This window comes from Podarcis tiliguerta (assembly GCF_965153285.1).
Source record: "Podarcis tiliguerta genome assembly, chromosome: 5".
Classification (NCBI taxonomy): domain Eukaryota; kingdom Metazoa; phylum Chordata; class Lepidosauria; order Squamata; family Lacertidae; genus Podarcis; species Podarcis tiliguerta.
In genome coordinates this window covers 9,092,734-9,115,441 of record NC_139538.1, presented here as the reverse complement: position 1 = coordinate 9,115,441, position 22,708 = coordinate 9,092,734, and the positions used below count along the sequence as shown (strand labels likewise).

Below are 22,708 nucleotides of genomic sequence, written 5' to 3'. Positions count from 1 at the left end.
CCCATAGGAAATGCATTGACGGTTTCCCATAGGAATGCATTGACAGTTTTAAGAAAAAGGTGCAAGACGTTTTCGTCATGCGAAGCAAGCCTATAGGGAAATTCGTCTTGCGAAGCAACTCAAAAAACAAAAAACTCTTTCGTCTTGCGAGGCATTCGTCTTGCGAGGTACCACTGTACCAAGCTAAAAAAAAACCCCTAAACCTGTTATACAGTGCTTTATATTTGCACAAATAATCCACCACAGCAAATAGCCATGGCTTATATTGTACTTTTCACCGAAGAAGAAAAATAGGGCCAGTACATACCAACCTGCCTGCCCAAATCAGAAATTGCCATACAACCACAAAGGCAGCTGCAAGGTGTAGCAAGCATTGCAAATGATGCTCTTGAATTACTCGGTTTGGACTCCTGAGCACCCGCCGTCACGCTGCGCTAGGAAGAGATTGAGGTGACCTCTTGGGATACTCAAGCGCAGGGATAAAAACCTTCGTTTCCTCCAAGGGAAACTCTCGGGCCGAGTGCTGGTGGCTGGCACATGAAGCTGGCAGCGGGCAAGGCCCTGCAATGCAGTCGCCAATTCCCCCTTCCTTGCCATCCACATGAAATTAGGCTGGGGGGGGGGGTGTTCTAAATATCTAGTGAATGGAGAGTTTGCTCACAAGCACCTAAGCCTCAATATAGTAATCGCAAATTGGGGGAAGCCAAGAAATTGAAACTTTGTGTACCATACTTTGAAGCTGCTGATTTTGTAACATTACACTGCTGATAAAAGGTTTTCCCCCCCAGATGAGATCTGGACCTCAATTCTTCACAAGATTCCAGAGAGGACAACATGTGTAAAGAATCTTAACAACTCCTACAAGTGTTTATTCAGAGGTATGGAGTTTGGTGCATAGGGTGGCAAGCTTACCTCCACGTCAATTCTAGGTGTACACCCAAAATATAAATATAAATGCATGTAGCAAGTAGGTGCATTCACTAAGAAGCCATGTAGAGGCACAATCGAGGGCAAAATCGAGATCTGCCTCTGTGTAATGTGTAAAACGTTCCTAAGTTAACCTCCTCCTCTTGCTCAAGAGACCCCCCTGGAAATTCCCATCACATCTTGAAAACAAGACCCGTAAGAAAAGTTTTCTTAAAGCTTTTAAAGCTATATGAATCGTCTTTTAACTTATTCAAATGGATTTTCATCAGAGAACAAGTTTTAAGAAATAAGTTACTTTATTTAACAGGTTGTTCAAGAGACAAATGCTGTAGCTTTTGGACCAACCACATTAAACATGGAGGTTCCTCAGTCTCTCTCCCCCACCCGCCCCAAGTAATCTCAAAGCAATGTGCCACGGCTGGGAATAAAAACCCCTCCACTGTGCAACCAGAAAGTCGTGGCGTGTCATGGCAAACAGGAGGCTGTTAGCAAGGTTCTGCTTTCTCATTCCTTGCCATGAGTTGCTTTTGCTTTAAAATATTTTTTTAGAATGCATCAAGTTTGGGATTGTTTTTTTAAACAAAATAATTCATGAGAAAGGTTCACCATGACAACTGGGCCGGAACTTTATTGCCTCTGGTGTGTCGGAGGGATTTTTCTAGGTAGTTACAATTTAACTTACAGATTCTGATCACGTGACTGAAATAAAAGCCTTGATTCCCAAATATTTTCATGTAGCAAGGTATTTCTAATTCTACATATTGGTATATATATATATAAAGATCAAATACGAGGGTTTGAATTTTGTTTAAGCGTTCACTTTTTCTAATATTTGGCAAAAGAAAGTGATTTGTGAAGGGGAAGATTACTGCCAAGTTGAAGAGTGGGTTGATTTTATGAATACTATCAACCCAAAAAGGTTCACAACTTTTAATTTTTTTAAAAAAGAAAATCAACACACACATACAAATGGGCATAAAGTTTGGGCATTTTTCAGTCTCTCGAAGAGCTGGGCATTTACATTCAGAAGCAAGCCAACAATAAGCCAAAAATCTCTTGCCACTGGACACAATCCAACCAAGCGCTGATTTGATAGCACACTTCCCACTGAAAAGAAAATTTGACCAGTTTGTGCCTGTTGAACTGAACACTCTTCTTAAAATTCAGAGAGGCGATCACACAAATAACCTTAGTTTCTCTGCTACTTAAGACAGCAATGCTTTATGTAATGCAGTTTTATAATTACACAGTAATTATAAATTGTGTAGTACCAAACTGATGGCAAAATCCATTTTGTGGAAAAGGCCTCAACATTGCAAAAGGAATTATCTTTAAAAAGAAACAAAAAACAGCACAGCATTTATGCCCCAACCTTCTCCACAGGGACAGAGTTAAGTACATCTCATCTGGAAAAAAAAAAGAACACCAAAACACAAAAAATACACAGCATACATACATCAATGACTCATTCTGAAAAAACTGTACCCAAATTTTCTTAAGACCGAAAACAGCACACACACCTTGTAGTTTTCATAATTCAAGTCTCCACTGATATTTACACGAGAGAGAGAAAAGAAACAATGCAAGCAGAAAAGCAATATATTTGACTTTGCCAACTCTGGCTTCTAAAGAAGGGATTCCCAATTTTTATCTAATGGTTTTCTTAAATTAACACAAGACTGAGCTTTACCAAAAGGGCACAGCTGGGGAAAAGGGAAGCCCCTTTCTCACAACTTCATACAGGTTTTAAAAAAGATAAAGCAATTTAATACTCAAGTATTTTCCCTAAAATTATTTAGCATGTGCATAAGTGTTTTCTTTCTTTCTTTCTAATTTTATGGATAAATGAGATAGGACACAATATGCCAAGCCTGAACTTTTCCCTTTTTTTGAAGATTAGAAAAGGACTTCTAATATTGGGTGGGGGAAAACAACTCATGTTTCCTCTGCGAAATGATTTCCAGAAAACAGTTTAGTATTGCTCGTGAAGTTACATGACATTATAGCCAGAAGGCGTTTCAAGTGCTGCTTTTGCCATGTAAAAACACAAGGACTAAAGCCGTGGCTCAAAAGGAAAAGCCAGACTCTGTGAACTGGACACAAGTGTAGAAGCATATGAAGTGCAGTGAAGCCCAGTAGTTCAGATGCAAACGTTTCCCCGTTGCTTAGGCACTGGGGAAGACTGGGAGATCCCAGGGGCTCCCACTAATTCCCTCCCATGCCAGATCGCTCCCCATTCCTTTTATTAACCATGTTTAGTGTGGCACTTGAACCAAGATCAATACTGTAGTCAACTTGAACCAAGGTATGCAAACTAGCTCCTTCACTTAAGTTTCAGACTCTATCTTAAAAGCATTGGGGAGATGGGATTGCTACACACGGCTAAAAGGGAAGAGGGGTTCATGGGCCCAAAGCGCACTCCCGGTTTCTCCACCATGGTTAAGCAAAACATTTCTTTCACCTGACCCAGCCAAAGTTAAGCACCACTAAAGAGTCAACGATACACTTAAGACTCTCCCACTAATAGTGCTTAACCTATTTGGCCGGATTACGCTAGTTATACTATGTACTTGCTTGGGAAAGATAAACTTGTGAACCCAGCAAGTCTGGAGCTCACACAAAGGCTTCACTTAAGCAGGAGAGCTCTTGTGCGAGCAATAACCTTGCGCAGGGATTTCTGTGGCCACGATTGCAAAAATGAATTGAGGCGTTCCTGCTTGCTCAAGGTGTCTATGTGCTAGAGCCTGGCAGAACTTTTGCTCGGAGTAGGGATCCCTCTGTTTTGACAACCACAGCGATTTGCGGTTAATACGGTAAGTTGCCTGTCACCAATGAAGGACGTGGAACATAATGTCAGTACCGCTAACATCATAAAAATTTTGTATTAATGGCTCAAACCATCAAGTATAGAAGAAAATGCGTATCACACTCATTGTTATACCCACGATCAAAAACCTCTGTTGACCCTAATCAAGGATTATATGTATTGTGTAGCAAACATTATAAATTCAGTACTGTATTCAAGTTTTAACATTTCAGTAGAAGTTAATGGGGGCGGGAAAGATTTCCTGGACAAAGAGATGCTACAAAAAAATTTATTGGGTAACTAAGAGCAGTTGTGAGCAACTTATCACCCACATTCTAGGATGAATCCTGCTGGTCTTTCTATTGGAAAACTCAACCCCACTCTTGGAAGTTAGAAATAACATGACCCATGATACTTCGCCCCAAGGATTGAGGGGTAATAGTAAGTGCCCCAATTCCCTGAAAAAGGTGGACACCCCTGCCGCCCTGGAATGGTGTCATCCAAGTTAGCTGCAAGACAGTCTACTGAGGGCGTGGTGGTGGAGAGGGTATCACTAATTTAGGTGGGCACAGGTATTCCAGGCCCTGCCTCTTTCTCTTTGCATGCATGGCATTGCAAAGAAACGTGGGGGTCAAGGCTGGAGTGCTGGCAGACAAGGGAAGCCACCAAGTGTTGGCAGGGGGGACAGCAAGAAGCAAGAGGCAGAGACTTAGCAAGATTCACATGGCCCAGCTACTGAGGATCGGGGCCCTAAAGGATGGTTCACCTTTCAACATTAGGCACCCAGTGTTTCCGACTAGATTATTAAAATATGGATGCTGTTGAGCGCCGTATCTGTCCTGCGTTTCAGCTGCGTTCACTGTTAGACACAACAGAACTTCAGTCAAGCACCTACATAGCTGGATAGCCCGATATTGGCGGGCAGAAAAGCCCAGACCTTTTGCCAGGGTATTTTTGACATTTGCTTTAGAACAAAGCAAAGAAACCCCTTGCCACTCACATAGACAATAGCTGTGAACGGACCGTACGGAACCAGATCCAACGAATCACTCTTTTAGGATATTCTCAGCAAAGTCTTTGCAGCTAGCCCAAAGGTGTGCTACTTGAAGCTTTTCTGAAACAGATTGCGATGCTGATCTGTGAAATTATTACGTCAAAAGATTTTGCTTGGTGAAGACAGCATGTGCCTTTAGGAGGAACAAGAAATTAAAAAAAAATCCAAAAAGCATTTTAAGATTTATGGAAAGGATCAGGGTGCTTCATTTTTTAAAAAAGAAAAAGAATGATATCCACAATGCTGGAGTTTTCAAATGGGCAAGGCTGGCCCAGGCTAGATGAGAAGCCCAAACCACCCATCGTCTGATATGGTCCAAAGTAGATCCTTAAAGGTTTGACTCAACCCCCAGCCTTTATTTCTTGAGGATTGGTCTTCAGTCCTGTTCAGTCAGTCAGCAGAAATTGACTGTGCAATTTTCCCCCATGTTGTTTATTTTGTACAGACTATGTACATTCTAGAAGGTTCATTTAGCACTACACTGTCGTACTTTTTATTCCAGCAATTTGAGGGCGTGCAAATTCCACGAAGTCGTCAATAAGAACAGGCCATGCCCCTGGAAGAAAAGAGGGAGAGGGGTGGAATTATTAAGCTTGCAGAATGCCTTATCTGAAGAGTTGGAGACTATAATTTGCCCCCCTAGCTGTTACAAGAAAATGTCACCAGAAAATATTTAGCCCTTTATGCGTTCCAAGCTCTTCACATGCATTGTTACCTCAGAACAGCCCTTCAATTTTGGCCAGTATTTTTATTTTCATCATTTAATAATAATTAAAGAATCTTAATTTTTTTAATCCTGGGACAGCCACTCTTTGGACACAAACTTTTTAAAAAGTGAGAGCAATTAGAAGACTTTATACAAGGTTCTATAAGATGGAATGCTAAGTTTTTTCTTGGATATGCTAATTTTGGGATTTTTTTATACAATTTAAAAAAGAAAAGAAAAAGATTAGCATTCACAGAGCCACACACAGCACCCTGCTGCAGAAGGAGATCTTTGGATCAAGCAATGGGCCAGCAGGGTTATATTTAAAAAGCTTTGAAACGTGGGCAGAGTGCCTTTTGCTCCCCGCCATGCAAGTGCAGCCTTGCCCCTGCCCAGCACAAAAGAGAAGTTTACAAGGCTTGTTCCCCCCTTGTTTTCTGCACTCCTCTTTGTAGAGATGCTCCAAGCCTCTCTATCTGATCCATGAGAGTCTCTCCGAACCAGCACCCATTGTCCTACTTCGCTTCTTTCATGGGGTGTTACTCCTGGCTGGATTGTGTTCTGAAAATGCCTCATTTGCCTGGCCGGAGGGGAGAGCATGTGCAGGAGCTTGCCCACTATGTGAAGGTACCTTCATTGTTCCATCTGCATCTACATCTGGTCCCACCCACTACTGCCAAATGGCCCCTGGAAGGAAGGTGGCTAAGAAGGAAAGGCAGCCCTCAAACTGAACAAGATCCCCCACCCCTGCTGTACACAGCTAAGAACTGTCTTTCGCCCCGCCATCTTGGTTTTCCCCTCATGCAGAAACAGGCAGCTCCTCGTTCGCACCCAAGGGACGTGAAGAGAGCAAGTCTGGGGAGCTGAGCAAAACATTCAAGGGCAGGCAGAAAGGGAAGTCACACATGGTTGCTATTTCAGCCAATCAGACACGGAGGTGTGGCAGATTCAGTGGTGCGGGGGCCAACCTGGCAACCCAACTGAGCAGCGTAAGAGGAGAAGCAACTCCATAGTGGAAACAACAACAGGTGTTCCTTGCTGTGGAGAGGCTGGCTTGCCAGAATTAGATTCGTGGTCACTATGAGGATGGCAATGACTAGAATTGCTCAAGTTCTGGATTCAGCTCGGTATACGCAAGAAATGAGCGGCTTTACTTTTCCAGAAACTGTTTTAATACCCACTGTGCCCCTTATGAGTAGAGACATTATGAGTAGTGATGTATGGAAGTGAGAGCTGGACCATAAAGAAGGCTGATCGCCGAAGAATTGACGCTTTTGAATTATGGTGCTGGAGGAGACTCTGGAGAGTCCCATGGACTGCAAGAAGATCAAACGCATCCATTCTTAAGGAAATCAGCCCTGAGTGCTCACTGGAAGGACAGATCGTGAAGCTGGGGCTCCAATACTTTGGCCACCTCATGAGAAGAGAAGACTCCCTGGAAAAGACCCTGATGTTGGGAAAGATGGAGGGCACAAGGAGAAGGGGACGGCAGAGGACGAGATGGTTAGACAGTGTTCTCGAAGCTACAAACATGAATCTGACCAAACTGCGGGTGGCAGTGGAAGACAGGAGTGCCTGGCGTGCTCTGGTCCATGGGGTCACGAAGAGTCGGACACGACTGAACGACTAAACAACAATGTGCCCCTTATGATATCAGGGATTTCCAACAAATTGAAAATTATAGTAGGAGGGGAAGCCAACAGGAAAATACAGAAGGTCCAGGGCAAAAGCAGGATCACTTAGGGAGAGAAGCTTCTTGGGGACAGAGCACTCCACACAGGCCAAAGTGCCCCAAGAGGAACAAATGGCAACTTTACCTTCCTCGTCATAATTCGACATATCATCTGCGATCATCGCGCTGAAGTCTAGAAGAAGGTTCCAAGTGTCCTTTGGTATAGATCTTTTATGATGTTCCTGTTTTGAGGGCAATCAGAGTGTGAAAAGCATTAGCTACACATGACAACCCTGGAAGGGCCAGAGGAAAGGCTTTGTCTAATGCAAGAGCGTGCAGAATGTCCCAGCTTCAATCTCCGGCTGAGAGGCCCTTAGGACTGGCTCCGAATCCTGTTCATAGGGAGCTACTGCCAATAAGAACAGACTGGGCTAGTGGCTCATGATACAAAACCTGCAGCACCACTGCATGTTCACATATGACCTGTGAAGTCAAACACAGCCCGCCAACCAGGCCTGTTTTTGCAGCAAAGCCAGTCAGGCGCCTTACACAGCTGCAAGTCCCATAGGCTTTAGAACCATGGTGGGTCGGGGGGGGGAACCCCCAAAATAATTCTGTAAGAGATATCCAAAATAATCCTTTTTTAAAAGAATGCCATTTGGGATTTCTGCTTTTGGTTGTCATCCCAACACCCTCTTTCTTCAAGTTTTAAAATCAAACAAGGTTTTGGGGCAAGGAAAGCTGCCGGTTATCTACAGTGTGGATTTGGGTGGTGGGCCGCTAGCTGCTGACCAATGCCACATGCGGCAAATATTGTTGATCTGGGTCCCGTAGGGAAGAGTCAGGCTGCAGAACCTCCCAGAACTGGGCACTTAGTCATTACTAATGAGGCAATCCATACTTGCGCTTACCAATAAAAATTTGTTCCACAAGTCTAGGAATTTAAATCGTCCATGAAGTACTAAATTCCAGTAGGCGATGGCCATTTCTAAGTCTGCAACATTAAAGAAAACGGGTAATTAAATAAGTAATTGAGGCTTTCCCCCCTCCCCGCTTGTCCAGACACACCTGTTCGGGAATTGCACAGTAAAAGTGAGGGTTGCAAAGAATACTCTCTTAGTACAGTAACACTTAAGAGTGTTTCGGGATCTTGGGCTGGGGGATGAGTGGTTCTCCAGATGTGGTTGGGCTCCAATTCCTGTTTGTCCCAGCCAGCCTGGCCAATGGTCAGGGATGATGGAAGTCGTAGTCCAGCCACATCCGGAAGGCCCAAGGCTTCCCAGTCATGATCCTGGGTATCCGCCCTTTCCTCAAGATATTAAAGACAGCGTGCAGGCAGGAGTTTACCCATGTTCAATGCGGCATCACCTTCTCCCTCCCTCCCCCTGGACAGCTTTGCACGATGTGATAAAGATTGCTTCCTAAACTATAAAGGGTAAAGGGACCCCTGACCATTAGGTCCAGTCATGACCGACTCTGGGGTTGCGGCGCTCATCTCGCTTTATTGGCCGGCTTCCGGGTCATGTGGCCAGCATGACAAAGCCGCTTCTGGCGAACCAGAGCAGCGCACGGAAACGCCGTTTACCTTCCCGCCAGAGCAGTACCTATTTATCTACTTGCACTTTGACATGCTTTCGAACTGCTAGGTTGGCAGGAGCAGGGACCGAGCAACAGGAGCTCACCCCGTCATGGGGATTCGAACCGCCGACCTTCTGATCGGCAAGTCCTAGGCTCTGTGGTTTAACCCACAGTGCCACCTGCGTCCCTCCTAAACTATACCAAGTTTCAAATACAGCTTATTTGTTATAATTCTTACAATTCCCTGTCAATTGAAAATGCTTTTGGAAAAGAGAACTTAGAAACACTACTGAACGCACCAAGCTTATCGGCAGTCCTCCAGTGCGCAAGCATGCCAACGTATCAGGACACTTTTCCAAGAAGATACGTTTGCTTAGGGAAGCTTACTGGGCTAATCTCAATGTGTAAACACCACTTTGGAGGCAAGGGGTGTTTCCTCTCATCACATTCAGCTGCAGCCCAATAATGGACCCTGACTTGTACAAGGAAATATTGGCATACATACCTAAACCTTTTTGTCCCGGATTCTTTGCGAAGTTGAAGGTAAACTGATAAAAATCCTTAAATCTTCCTGGCTCTTTCAATTCTTGTTCCATTTTTGGAAGCTGGGCCTTTAGTTTTTCTATGCTGTCACATCTGTTGTTGGGTTTATTGGTTTGGTTTAAAAAACAAACAAACACAAAAGTTTATCTGTGCATTAGTTTAGGATCATGTTCTAAATACTTTGTAAAATGGCATTACTAAATAGTTGCTTTAACAAAAAAAAAGTAATGTCACATATATATAGTCCGATCATTCCTGAAGCTCTCTTTTCTATTAAGCGGTGCTGAAAATACATTATCACCAACACATTTGCGGAACTTTCCTGGGAGGCAGAGGCTGGGGCCACCTCTCCAAGAAATACAAGAAACCGCCCTTTGGGCACCAGCTCCTCTTCTGTTCAAATCTATGAATACGATTACAGCGGCAAACACCATCAAAGAAGAATCAAGCAAAATACCACAGCTGGGAAGGGGCAACATTTGAAAACAGGCTGTTTAATCTCAACAATCTGGCAGATGGTGAGTTGTTCTTGTGAACAGACAAGGTCTCAAAGAAATGCATTATCAGGAGCGCAAAGAATGCCATGCTCAAATACACCATCTGTGCTCCCTCATACCTCAATCGAACCTTGCATCGACATGCTTATTGGCATTTAGAAGACAAAACACTGAGCAAATGTATGTATCAGATAGTTTGAATGCCTTGTAGCTGAAGATTTGCATGGAGCATTTTGTTTTAAATTTCAACATATGGCCCAGACCTATATTTTTACTAAGTTGAAAGTAGCAGTATATATGATTTCCTAGGAGCTGCGTGGGGACTAAGGGAGCCGCCAGGAGCCCTTTGCATGGCATTGAAAGGAGCCCAGAGATGCTACAGCAAAGCTGCACCTGAGGCTGGTACTGGGAAATCAAGTGTGTGTGTGAAATAAATTGTGTTCATTCATAGAGACACAAATACATAATACAAATTCCTCCACCAGATAAGAGTTTGAATGGCTCTTCTCGAGTTATGTAAGATTCTGCTTCAAGCATGGAAGTACAAACCTTTCCATGCACAGAATAGCATGGCCCGCCTACTTTCATAGAGTTGTTGAGCACTTACCCTAGTTCTGTCATCCCATCCATGAATTCCGTTTTTAAAAATTCACATTGCGTCGCAGCTCTGAACTTCCAGGCAATGATCAATACACTAATACTGGCAGGGTCAAGCGCAAGGTCATCACAAAACTGCTGTATGCCATCTATGCCAATTTTATTCTCATCTTGAGGATCTTGGAGTATAAGAGAGAAACAAAATAAAATGAATGGAAGTCTCCGTCTTTTTGAAACCATTTCTAATAAAAGGTATGGCGGCCAAGCACTCGTTCAAGAACCTGCTTCCTAAGGCCATTAAATGCTGTCAGCTGCTACATAGCATTCCCTTTTATGCGCTGTTTTAAGTGTGTTCCCTCTGCAAACCTCATCTTACCTGCAATCACAATTGCATTGGAAGGTGGGTCACTTATTCTCATTTCAAGAAAGAGAGCATGACTCAACCCAATGTGCTCCCTGAAGGACTGGATTTTACCTCTGTGAAGAGGAGTTAAAATGCAGTCCAGGACAAAAGATTCTCGGGAGAAGGGAAAGGAAGGCTTTCCTGTGTCTCAGGGTTGATGAGATGGCTTGACAAATGATTGCCTGGGAGGATGAGAACAAACTGGGCAACCCAGATGCTCTGCCAGTAAGTCTAGCAGCATGACGGCAAGAACGAGCATCTGTGTAGCAATCGGAAGGAAGACCCAGGTCCAGATCTACTTTCAGCCATGACGCTCACCTTAAGACCCTTTAACCATCTATCAGTCTAACCCACCTCACATGGTTGTTGCAAGGATACAATGTGGGATGGTGGGGGAATGGTTCCCACCCTGAGCTGCCTAGAGGAAGGGTAGGATAAAAATATCATAAATAAAGGGTAGCCTTTGTTGTAATGCTTATAGGGCACTGCGTTCTTGGTCTGTCCTGGCCACAGCTGAAACTCAAGTTTCTGGCCTGGATTCCAAATGGAATCTATTGCCAGCAAAAATGATGTATTTAACACACCTTTTTAAAAGAAAAAGAAAAACTGCCCTATACTTACCTTTATATCTATTATATAGCTGTTCTAACTTCTTTCTGTCCAATGATCCTTTAACATTTTCTCGTATATACAGTTCAGGATTTTGGAAAAAGTTATCTGTTGCAACATCTAGCTTCCAGTCATTCTGAGACAGGCAATTCACTGCGGTCTTTTCGCTGGACTGTGTGAAGATCATAAACTGTCGAACTTTATCTTTCTGTGATGACTTCAGCTTGTTCTAGAAAAGTATCAGAAAACACAAGAACAGTGAGATCTCCCGTGTGCTTACCTGAGGAGGAACATCCAACTTCAACCTGTAGCTCAAAAGGGCCACTTTCCTCAAGTGAATGGTACCTGATAGAGAATTAAGGTGGACATACAGAAAGTCTACCTGTGGTGTTCAACTCCTTCTAATTAAGAATTTAATTCCAAGCTCAATGGTGCCCAAAGCAGCTCACAAGTTCAACAAACAAGCTATGCAACAGAATCAAGGATAAAACATTGTGTGACGGCTCTCCTTTCTACTTGAGACAACCAGCAACTTGGCTTATGGATGTGTCCCGCTCTTTTGTGATAGGGAGGATGTAGCAGCCACAGAAACACTCATGGCAGATCCTTTAAACCAGTGGTTTTCAACCTGTGGGTCTCTTGATGTTGTTGGACTACAACTCCCATCATCCCTGACCACTGGTCATGCTGGCTAGGAATGATGGGAGTTGTAGTCCGACAACATCTGGGGACCCACAGGTTGAGAACCATGGCTCTAAATGTTCCACAGAAAGCACATTACAGGGCTTAGGAGGGCACAACAGCTGTGACACAAAGAGACACACATGCATCCAAATATGTCAGTTTCCAGGAGAGCGGTTAGAAGGGAAACCTGCACAACAGGTTTCAGCACCACGCAGACACTACTGGCAGGTTCCCTATAAACTGTTCTCACACCAAATCCCCCAAACTACTGGCTGAACTTGGGGAAGAAGTGTTGTATAAGAGCTATGTGAGGTTGCAATGAAAATGCAAAAATGCAGGCGCATGCAGGAAGCATATGCGTATGTCCCTTTAGATCACAGCCTATACCTTCCCTGAAGCCTTATTGCTAACAGCGTGGCACAGTCTTCAGTATTGCAAATTGTTGGTGTATTTGCTCCATTATCACACAACAATTAATTTGGCTTCCTGACTAATGGAGATTCATAGCCAGTAAACAAGGCCATACGATAGCATCATCTGACGGAGAAACTACACCAAACAGTCACATGATAAAGCAAGTGGTTTCAGACATTACGACTGTGATAAGAATCCACATCTATCTATGGTTACCTATTTTCCCCTGGCTTAAGAAGGCAAGTGTAAAAGCCACAAATGGTACAAACAGAATACAGCTTCACTGAATTCCTATTCATGTCTCTCAAGGAAAGTTGCTATATTACAAGTTTTTTATATTTTAATTGCTTCTGTACATAAAAAACAAAGTGTTTCTATCTTGTATTGTTTATTTGAAGAGATTCTCCCTTGCTTTTTTATCAATAAATATTCAAGGTGACTAAGAAGACAAAAATGCATACAACAAAGAACATTGCAATTTAAACTGAAAAGAGCAGTGAGAAGCAGTAAAGGAGATCATCTGCATAGCTGTCAACTTTTCCCTTTTCTTGCGAGGAATCCTATTCGGAATAAGGGAATTTCCCTTAAAAAAAGGGAAACGTTGACAGCTATGAATCTGCCAAATACATGGAAGAATAAAAACCATCTTCTTGACTTGTCTCCTGGAAAACAGCAAATTTGCTGTCACCTTGACACCTCGGAGATGGGACACCACCACATGGGGGGGGAGGATACCTTAGCCCAGATCCCCACCCACCAAACCTCAACAGGCACTCAGGGGTACTCAGAACAGAACCTACGAAAAAGATCTCAAAGTTTGTACAAATACACACACAAAAAGTACCCAAACACATGAAAGCAAATACCAACATTCTATAGAAAGTCAGACTACAGTACCCCGAAAGTCAGAAAATCTAATTATGAGGGCCAAAATCCAGAGTTACTTTAGGTGTGCCCAAGGGTCTGGGAATGACCCATCGGACCTTTGTCCTTCCTTTTTCAAAGAGCAGGAAACGCAGAGAGTGGCATATCACAAACTACTTTTTAACCTCATCTGAGTTTGCCTTGCGGGGGGTGGGGGTGGGCTGTTGTTTGAGAAACTAAAGCCCACCTTAGCCTATTTTTCATTTTTATCTTGTGAACCACCCTGGTATCTATGGATGAAGGGCAGTATACAAGTTTAATAAACAAACTAGCTTTGCATCCCAGCCACAGCAAATTTAAACAAAGGAAGTTGAAAAATACAATTCCATAATTCTGTCTACACAAATTTTAAAAATGGCAGGTTGTTTACTTTTTCCCTTTGACAAACACGTGATAAGATAAACGAGCACCACCTACTTGCTGGCTGTTCAGTGAGGCTGGGAACTCAGCCCTCAACAATGGGCATAAGGCACCTTAGCACAGCTTTAAGGAAGTGACATTTTGGTGTGCTACCTCAACACGCTTAAGGAAACTTCTTGGAGTGGAACTACATATAACAGGTGTGTTGCTGTTAAAAAAAGAAAAAAGAAGGAAGGAAGGAAGGAAGGACCTGTTAAAAGTCTCTCCACTCCACTCCCCACAATATTGTTCATCAGCACTTAGCCATGTTGTGATGTCACTGTGTTGTGTATTTCCCCATCCCTGTCATTTAAGGGGTGGAGCGCAGGCAGAGAAATGTGTTGCATGCCGACATTATGATGTGGCAGGTTACAAGGGAGAAAGGACAGTGCCGTTTTGAACAGCAACTCCATGTCGCTCAGCACTTCAGTACCTGTGAACCACTTTCAATGGGGCTACATTTCTTTAAATATCAGTGAACAATCCCAAAACGCAGTATCATGAGCAGGTGTTGAGGACAACAGAGCGGTAATCATCGCCCCCATACTGCGACCAAACTGCTGTTGCTGATGTGCCTATATGGCACTGGGCTGATGCCAGAATGAACTTTTAAGCTCTCTGGTTTTCTTACAACGCTCTGGGAGGCTCTCGCAAGAGCTCCAACGGCCCCACAAGATCTTGTAAAAGCCAACCAGAGAGTGGGAAGTGGGAGTTTTAAAGCTCTCTGCCCTGCTTGAGGGCAAAGACCATTTGGCACACTGGCTCCAGAAGGTAAGACTGTTCATGTGCTTTTATGTCTATGCACCAACCCCAGAACATAACCTCTGTGCAAAAAGAGTTCCTCAATTTGGGGGCTGCTACAAAGAAAGTCCTTCCCTGGGCTGCCATTCCTCTCAATCCTGAGGGCGGTGAAACTACCAAGAAAAACCCCTCTGGATGAAGGCAGTGTGTGTGTGTGTATATATATATACACACACACACATACACAGTGGTACCTTGGGATGCAAACGGGATCTGTTCCGGAGCCCCATTCGCATCCCAAACGGAACGTAAGATGCGACAGCGCGTCTCGCCACTTCTGCGCATGCGTGACATTTTGACCATCTGCATGCGCGAGCGGCGAAACCTGGAAGTAACGCGCTCCGTTACTTCCGGGTCGCCACAGAGCGCAACCCGAAAATACTTATCCTGAAGCGTATTTATCCCGAGGTATGACTGTGTGTGTGTGTGTGTGTGTGTGTGTATATATATATATATATATTCTCTCATTCATATATCTGGGGCCTAATTCACACACTGGCAACCAGTGCAGCTGTTTTAAAATAGGGTTTATATGACATCTAAGAGGAACCCTGGCCAGTAATCTGGTTGCCACATTTTGAACCAGCTAAAGTTTCTAAATTGTTTTCAAGGGCTGCCTGAAGTAAAATGCATTGCAACAGTATAATCCAGAGGTTACCAGAAGGTGCAATAGAGTGGCCAAGTCATCTCTATCCATGAGGGGCAAAACAGTCAGAGTTGGAAAAAGGCACATCTGAGCCTCCAGTGACAGTGCTAGATCCAGGAACACCCCCAAGCTACAGATCTGCACCTTTCAGATGACTGCAATTCCATCAAAAATAGGCCATCTTCCCATCTTCCACACTCAAGAACTCGGAACGCAGAACAGCACCTTTATTTTTTCAAGATTCAGCTTCAATTTACTGGCCCACATTTACTGAAGAACACCAACTTATGATAGCAAGAACAAACTTGGAACCTAATTATATATCCAAACATTTCAAGTCCAGATGACATATCCAATCATTTTCTAGTTCTTTAGCCCAACTATTTATAGAGAGAGGAAGGTGTCCCACACCTCTTGAGAAAGTTATTACAGTATAAATATGCCTTGCCACAGCTTATATTTAGACTGGGTAAGTGCTCCATTGTGTTAGTCTCCTCACAGGAAGTTGGGTGTTGATTTGTGCAAAGGCAATAAATTAGTTTTAAGGAGAAAACATCCTGGGTGTGTGTGCTGTGAGGCCAAAGTTAAATGCACTCAAAGCACCTTGAGTAGTTCAGGAGCCTCGGTACACTCACTGTACTTCCTGAAGAATCTTGCATGATGTTTTCCTGAAGCCTGTGCAATGTGGCAGAGGAAGCCAGTAGTTAGAAGTTCTCAAACCGCTTAACAGGCTAAAGTACCTGAAAGAACCTCGGAAGCCCACTAATCAACTAAATTTATGTAAACTGAATTACCGTGGCTACAATTTTCAAGCGACTTACTATGGAACAATCCCATTAACTTGAAAAAATTTTGGAAAAATTTTTTTACCTAGAAAATCATTTTTTAAAATCTATTCCTCTTCTGCTTGCCTTTTAGTAAGGATTTCTAATGGCAATAAAAATAAAAATAAAAATGGTATGGAAGCTGAAGCCTTTCAGCATGATGTTTAAAATCTAGCCTAAAAGGTAAATACGGATGACTGCACCTTACAACCCTATTCTTACAAACAGACCTGAAGCTGCCCTGTGATCCTCGGATGAACGGCAGTATTTAAATTTAATAAATAATAGCAGCAACAACAACAACCTGGAAGTAAGAGCTACCAATCTAAATGAGACAGACTCCTAAAGTAAGTGTGCATATGATCGTCATCTTAAAATGCTTTCCCCATGAAATAACAGGGGATTACATCTGAATAAATATGGTTGATATGGTTTCCTTGCCTCATATGCAAGAAAAAATGTGTAACACAGAGAAACATAAATGAAATATGCATTCACAAGCAGTCTTGTGGCATTTTAAAAACTAACAGATTTCTATGGTCTTAAGCTTTTGTGAACTGGATCTCATTCCAACAGATGCATAAAAGATTACTCAGCAGTTACCTGAGATTATTCCTCAGATATATATAGTATATAGTATGTATCCAATGTTGTCCTTCCATTTATGGAAAGCTTTTTGATTCAGTAAAGCTTTCTGTGAATGAAAGAGGTAAGAAGGCATTGGGGGGGGGGAATCCCCCCTTCCCTGTGCTGCCTCTGCATATCCCACTCCTCTAAATAGCATGAACACTGGGCACAGGGGGACTGCAAAGAACAGAAGGACAGCATGGAATGCAATCATTCACACACACACACACACACACACACACACAAACACGGCAAAAAGTCATGATATCCAAGTGACAGCATAGCAACAGGTTTGCAAACTGTTCACAACAGCAGTCAGTGGTGGTACTATTCAATATCTTTCGAGGTGCACTATGCTAATTTAACATCTGGAGTGGGAAGAAAAACTGTAGTCCAGTCAAGCTTAAATCAACCTGAACCGAATTTGCTCATAAACTGTAGTGCATCAATTTCAAACTGGAGCCTCACTTTGGAGTCTTCTGTTGAAATGTGGCGATTTTGAGGTGAGCAATAGATTCTCTCCCACTACCTTCTGAACACTTCCATTTTTCAGTATCGTTTTTTCCTTCTGTCTCTATTTTCCCCTTTTTTGGCATCTACCTGTTTCTTTGACGTGAATAACAAAAAGGCATTAATGAGAGGTGATGGCACATTCACATCACAGGATGAGCAAGCAAGCAACCAAGCCCCTAAGGGGAATTACTGGCGCTAGGTCACCACCTGACACAATACAGGAGCAGAGATGGCATCTGGGTTCATAGCAGGGCTCAGCCCCTTTGTCTGAGCTTCTATCAGGCGGCCAGTTGTTGCAAGTGAGCAACCGCTGGGTTATGGAGCTGTCCATTGGCAAAAGGGGCCTTTCCATAGGTCATTTATGTCACTCTGAAGCAGTTTTTGGCTGGGGGCCGCAGAGGGCAACATGCACATTTCCTCCACTTTCTCTTCCAGGTCCTGTCCTGTAGTGAGCGGCAACTCCTGGGCACCAGCCTCATGACGTGCTGCAGATTTAACAATGCCTGCCACAAGGCAGAGCTGGAGGACAAAGTGCCAGGATGCCACCCCTACTGCCAGTTAAGGACAACCACCATGCAGCTGCTGCTGCTGCCCACGGACGCTTTCGCAGGGTTTAAAACTGTCTTTTGAGGTGCCACGAGGCACTTGGGGGAGCTTCTGCTGAAAGCAGGCTAACCCCAGCTAACCCTCCATGGAGTACCCGCCTGCTTGCATGCACACGTGCGCACACACACCGCAACAAAAGAGGGGTCTGCACAAAACGCAACTGCAAACAGAGATAGGTGCAGCATGCAAAGAGAGAGAGGGAGGGAGAGATGCTTCCTCCAGGTTGGAGAGAGAGATAGAGGGAAAAGGAAAAAGAAAAAAACGAAACAAGGAAGAGGAGGCCCAGGCACCCAAGATCAAGCAGCACCCATATGCCCAGGGGGTTATTCTCCCCCTACCAGTTACCCCACCAGTCCTCCAAGGTGGTTTTTTTTTTGGGGGGGGGGGAGAAGAGAAAAATAACCCTAAACCTTCCTGACACATCATATACAGAAACCCCTGAAGCCCAGCCACACGCAAATCCTTTGGAGCCCCTCAATACACCCCAAGGGGGCACCCCCAAATCCCCCCACCCACCCCCACTTCAGCTCCCTGAGGGGGGTGGGGGGTGGCTTTCCACACAAGGGCCGACCCCAGCCCCTATATCTCAAAGCCCCCCACCCTCTCAGCATAGGCGGCTTGTGGGAACTGGCTGAGGGCCGGGCTGCTTCTCACCGGCGCCGAGGCCGCCCCCCAAAACCCTTGCACCCCCCGACTGTCTCTCTCTCTCCCCCCCCCCCACCCCCGACTAGGCCCCGCGTTGCCAGGCGATGGCGGCGCTTCCTCCCTCCGCCCGCTCTCCCTCCCTGCCGGGGCCGAAGGGCCTCACCATGGTGGGGGCTGCGCGCGGGCCTCTCTCCCCTCCCGGGCCGGCTGAGGCGGACACTGAGGAGGCGGGAGGAGGGTCGGTGGCGGCGGCGGCGGCGGCGGCTCCCGGGGCTCCTCCTCGCGGGCCCTGCCTTCCGCCGCCGACCCGCTCATGCGCACTGCGGCGGGGCCGCCCCGGGCCGAGACCGACCGGTGTGAGGAGAGCGAGAACGGCGCCCGCCGGCCGGCCGGGGATCCGGCGAGGCGAGGCGCGGGGGGGCGGGGGCGGGGGAATAGGCCGTGGGGGCTTCTTCTCCTCACGCGCGAGGAAGCCTCTGAGGCGCCTCTGAGGGAGGCTCTTTTTTGGAGGGGGGGAGATCTTGACACCCCCCCACACATACATTTAGGGGCCTGAAATAAGATGGGCGGAAATTGGGGTCTCCCGGGGTGACAGCGAGAGCTCAGTGGGGTGACCCATGTGGGGAAAGGGCAAAGGGAGGCCTGATGGAGCTGCTCTGTCTTCGGGGGGGGGGGGAGCATTTTCAAAATGATAGAAAAACATCGAAAGTAAACCCCCACGAAAGCTTGCTCCCCATAATGGCCTCTTTTTTGGGGGGGGTATTTTTACCTTTGATTCCCCCCCCAAAAAAGTTCAACTTTAGGGGGCAATCTTTCCCCCCCCCCAAAAAAAATAGGGGAAGCCAACCCAAGCATCCAAATTAGAATGAATAATTTGTGCACGTGGTTCAAGATTTGAAGAGAGAACAATTGGGGGGGAGGAAGGGGGAAAAAATAGGATAGATAACAGAATATACTGTTGTGCATAACTAATAGGAGGGTGATTTTGATGTATGTTATACGTAGTTAGATTTTCGACTGAATGGTTTTTTTGTAAGTTATTCGATGTCCCTGGAGGAAAGTGTGATTGTAAAGAATATTTTTTTAAAAAATCTCCCCCCCCCCAAAAAAAAGAAGCAGCTTTGGCTGGCTCCCCCCTTAACAAAAATCTTGGCTACCCCCTGCAAAAACCCCAAGGCAATTTGAGTCGTGCCTCATATCACAGGGGCTCTTTATGGGGGGGGGGAAGGGAGAAATTCGGTACTCTTCTCTTCCTCCTTCTCCACTGAATGGTCCGTGGGGCGGGGGGTCCCTTCACTCCCCCCCCCATTAAATATTTGAAGGAGGGGCAAAGTTAATGGGCATTGCCATTCAATGGGGGGGGGTGTATATGCCACATGCCAATGTGGTCGGTTATGTGGGGCAGGGCCCCTCTCCAATATTGGATTCAAGTTGGCACCCTGATGGTCACACACCCAGAGGAAGCAAATGAAGCATCTCACTGTAGGGCCACACCTGAGATGCAGACCCCCTAAGGGGCAAAGGTGAGCACATTCACCTTCACACCCATCTTCCTGCTAATGACCCCTTCCCTGACATGTGAATGAGGATCATGATCCTGTAGAGCAGGGGTCAGCAACCTTTTTCAATCATGGTCCACCGTCCCTCAGAACATGTGGGGGGCCAGACTATAATTAGGGGGGGGGGGGAATTAACGAATTCCTATGCCCTACAAATAACCCAGAGATGCATTTTAAATAAAAGCACACATTCTACTCATGGAAAAACACACCGATTCCCGGACCATCCACGGGCCGGATTGAGAAGGTGATTGGGCCGCATCCGGCCCACGGGCCTTAGGTTGCCTACCCCTGCTGTAGGGAGCACTGAGACACTTAATGAGGTGGTTCATGAGGAAAAGAAAGAAAACTGGTACCCCTGGTAGGGAGGGTATTGGAAAGTTCACGTGGACGTGTGTCTGTGTATATGCTTGTATGTGCACGCCTGTTTGGTGTGGCCGAAACGGGATTTTTATAAACGCATATGCCCCAACTAATCACACGGTCATTGTGGAGAAAAAACGGGGCAACCCCAATGTACCCCCACCCCACAATTCCCAACGTTGGGATAGATCTGTGATGGCAGTGATCACAGCAGTTTGATTCTGGTTTGAGGGTAGCAAATTGATGGGAGTGAAAACTCCTATATTGCGTGAAGAAAGCAGTGGGGGAGAGGACTATCCCATGGAGTAGATAGTACTGGGGGGAAATCTCACCTTCCTCTCCCTCCAGATTGACTAAAATTGCAATTGCCTTTCACACACAAACCAGTGGGCAGAGAGAAGGGGACTGGGTAAACAACAGAATCACACAGTTCACTGTGACTGACCACCTACTGGGAAAGAGACCTTCTCCGTGGTGGCACCTGTCCTGTGGAATGCCCTCCCAGCAAATGTCAAGGTGATGAGCAACTATTTTACTTTTAAAAGACAACTGAAGGTGGCCCTGTTTAGGGAAGTTTTTAATGTTTGATGCTGTATTTTTAATATTCGGTTGGAAGCCCCCCAGAGTGGCTGGGGAAACCCAGCCAGATGGACGGGGTATAAATATATTGTTGTTGTTGTTGTTGTTGTTGTTATTATTATTACCCTTGAAGTTGTAGGTTGTTCGCAATGCTATAACCTCCCAACATTTGCAAAATGATGTATGCTGTTGTTTGGTGTCCCCTGAGACCCTTTCCAATTCTCTTTATTTGATTATCTCTCAAAAATAGATGTATATTATGTTGGGGTGATAATTCCTGAATCCAACTATCTGGATTAGTGCCCTGTTTTTCCTGGCAAGTCCAGCTCTTCCCACCTCCTGTTTCCATCTTCTTTTGCTCAAGAGTGCGATATAGGAGCTCCAAAGCAAGAGAAAACAATTATTTATACACACTCCCAACTTTGTCTCCCAACTCCTCCAAGGTGTTTCAGGCAATGCAGTTCAAAGCCTCTATTTCCTCCCAAATAGTGGCCAAGCTTTCAAAAACAAATCACAAATGTTAATTCTAACAAAGGTGATATCCTGTATTTTGGAATGTGTTTTCTTTTCCTATGAACCAACATGGCTTTTTGCATATTTTCATATTTCCCAAAAATACATTTCACAAAAGCCAGGGAGGGGAAAAGATGCAGGACTGGCCAGGCAACTAGGAAAGGGAAACAGTTTCTACTCTGGAGGCATCATGCAGCTCAATCCTTTGCAGTTTTCAATGAGCTTAGGCTAGATTGTATTTAACAACTCACCATCTTGCAACTAGGAATTTCACACAGGTGACTGATGGGCCTATCCATATATATATATATTTATAAACCTGCTAAGGGGCTAGTACCTTGCACTTCCATATTGGTTGTGGGTGAGATTTCTCCAGCTATGCAGCCAGCATGGAGAGATGCTACTGCAGCTTTTTTAACAAGGCACACCTAAACACTACACACGACCAGGCAATAAGTCTGGATTAATGCCCTATTTTTCCTGGCAAGTCCTGCTTGTGACACAATGTGAATTGTGTCAGCTACTGGGGAGCCTGAAGGATCTTGGCTTGGATGTGGCTGCTTCCTGGTACCTCTATGACTCAATAAACAAGAACAATTAGTGCAGAACCTACTACTGTACTTAATCAGACTTCATTGAAGCTTTCGCTGATCTTGCCAGTCCCCTGCCTGGCGTTACTGTAAATTGTCATTTCTGGAAAACTATTCAGCAAGCAAAATTGTTTTGTTTGTTTTTTGATCTGATTTATCCTTCCAATGCACAGTCTCCAATGTGTTGAGAAAGCAGACAAAGGTAACTGGAACTCAGGGCTGTGCTATGAAATTGATTGGGAATAGATTTGGGTAGAAGCCAAATGAAGTACTTCTTCCCACAATGTGCAATTAATTTGCGGAATCCACCCACTGGCCTGGAAAAGGCATGAGACAAATTCACGCATGATAGTTCTGTCAGTGGCTATTAGCCACGACGGCGATACAGAAGTGACAAGTTCAGAGGCAATGCGCAGCTGGGTACCACTTGCCAAAGAGGGGCAGCAGAAAATACTGCTAACCTTCAAGCCCTGCTTCCGAGTTTCACTGGTTCACCAATTCACCATACGGCAAATCTACGATTGCAGCTTTAGTTGATGGATAATTAAATTGTTCAAAGCTTACAAACCTACAAAACAATGTAGGAAAAGGCTGATGCAACTTTTCTCTTCCTGTTTACTCCTAATAGT

General features: G+C 44.9%; 1 protein-coding gene across 1 annotated transcript; it reads right to left on the bottom strand.

The window, feature by feature from the left end:
* Nucleotides 1-1,204: 1,204 nt before the first annotated feature.
* On the bottom strand, nucleotides 1,205-18,805 carry DCUN1D1 (defective in cullin neddylation 1 domain containing 1). Its single transcript, XM_083442403.1, is given in 9 exon segments — nucleotides 1,205-5,343; nucleotides 7,311-7,407; nucleotides 8,077-8,159; nucleotides 9,249-9,379; nucleotides 10,391-10,559; nucleotides 11,405-11,621; nucleotides 18,639-18,660; nucleotides 18,662-18,714; nucleotides 18,716-18,805. Coding segments are annotated over 9 exon segments (927 nt in total). The 5' UTR covers nucleotides 18,791-18,805; the 3' UTR covers nucleotides 1,205-5,263.
* Nucleotides 18,806-22,708: the final 3,903 nt, after the last annotated feature.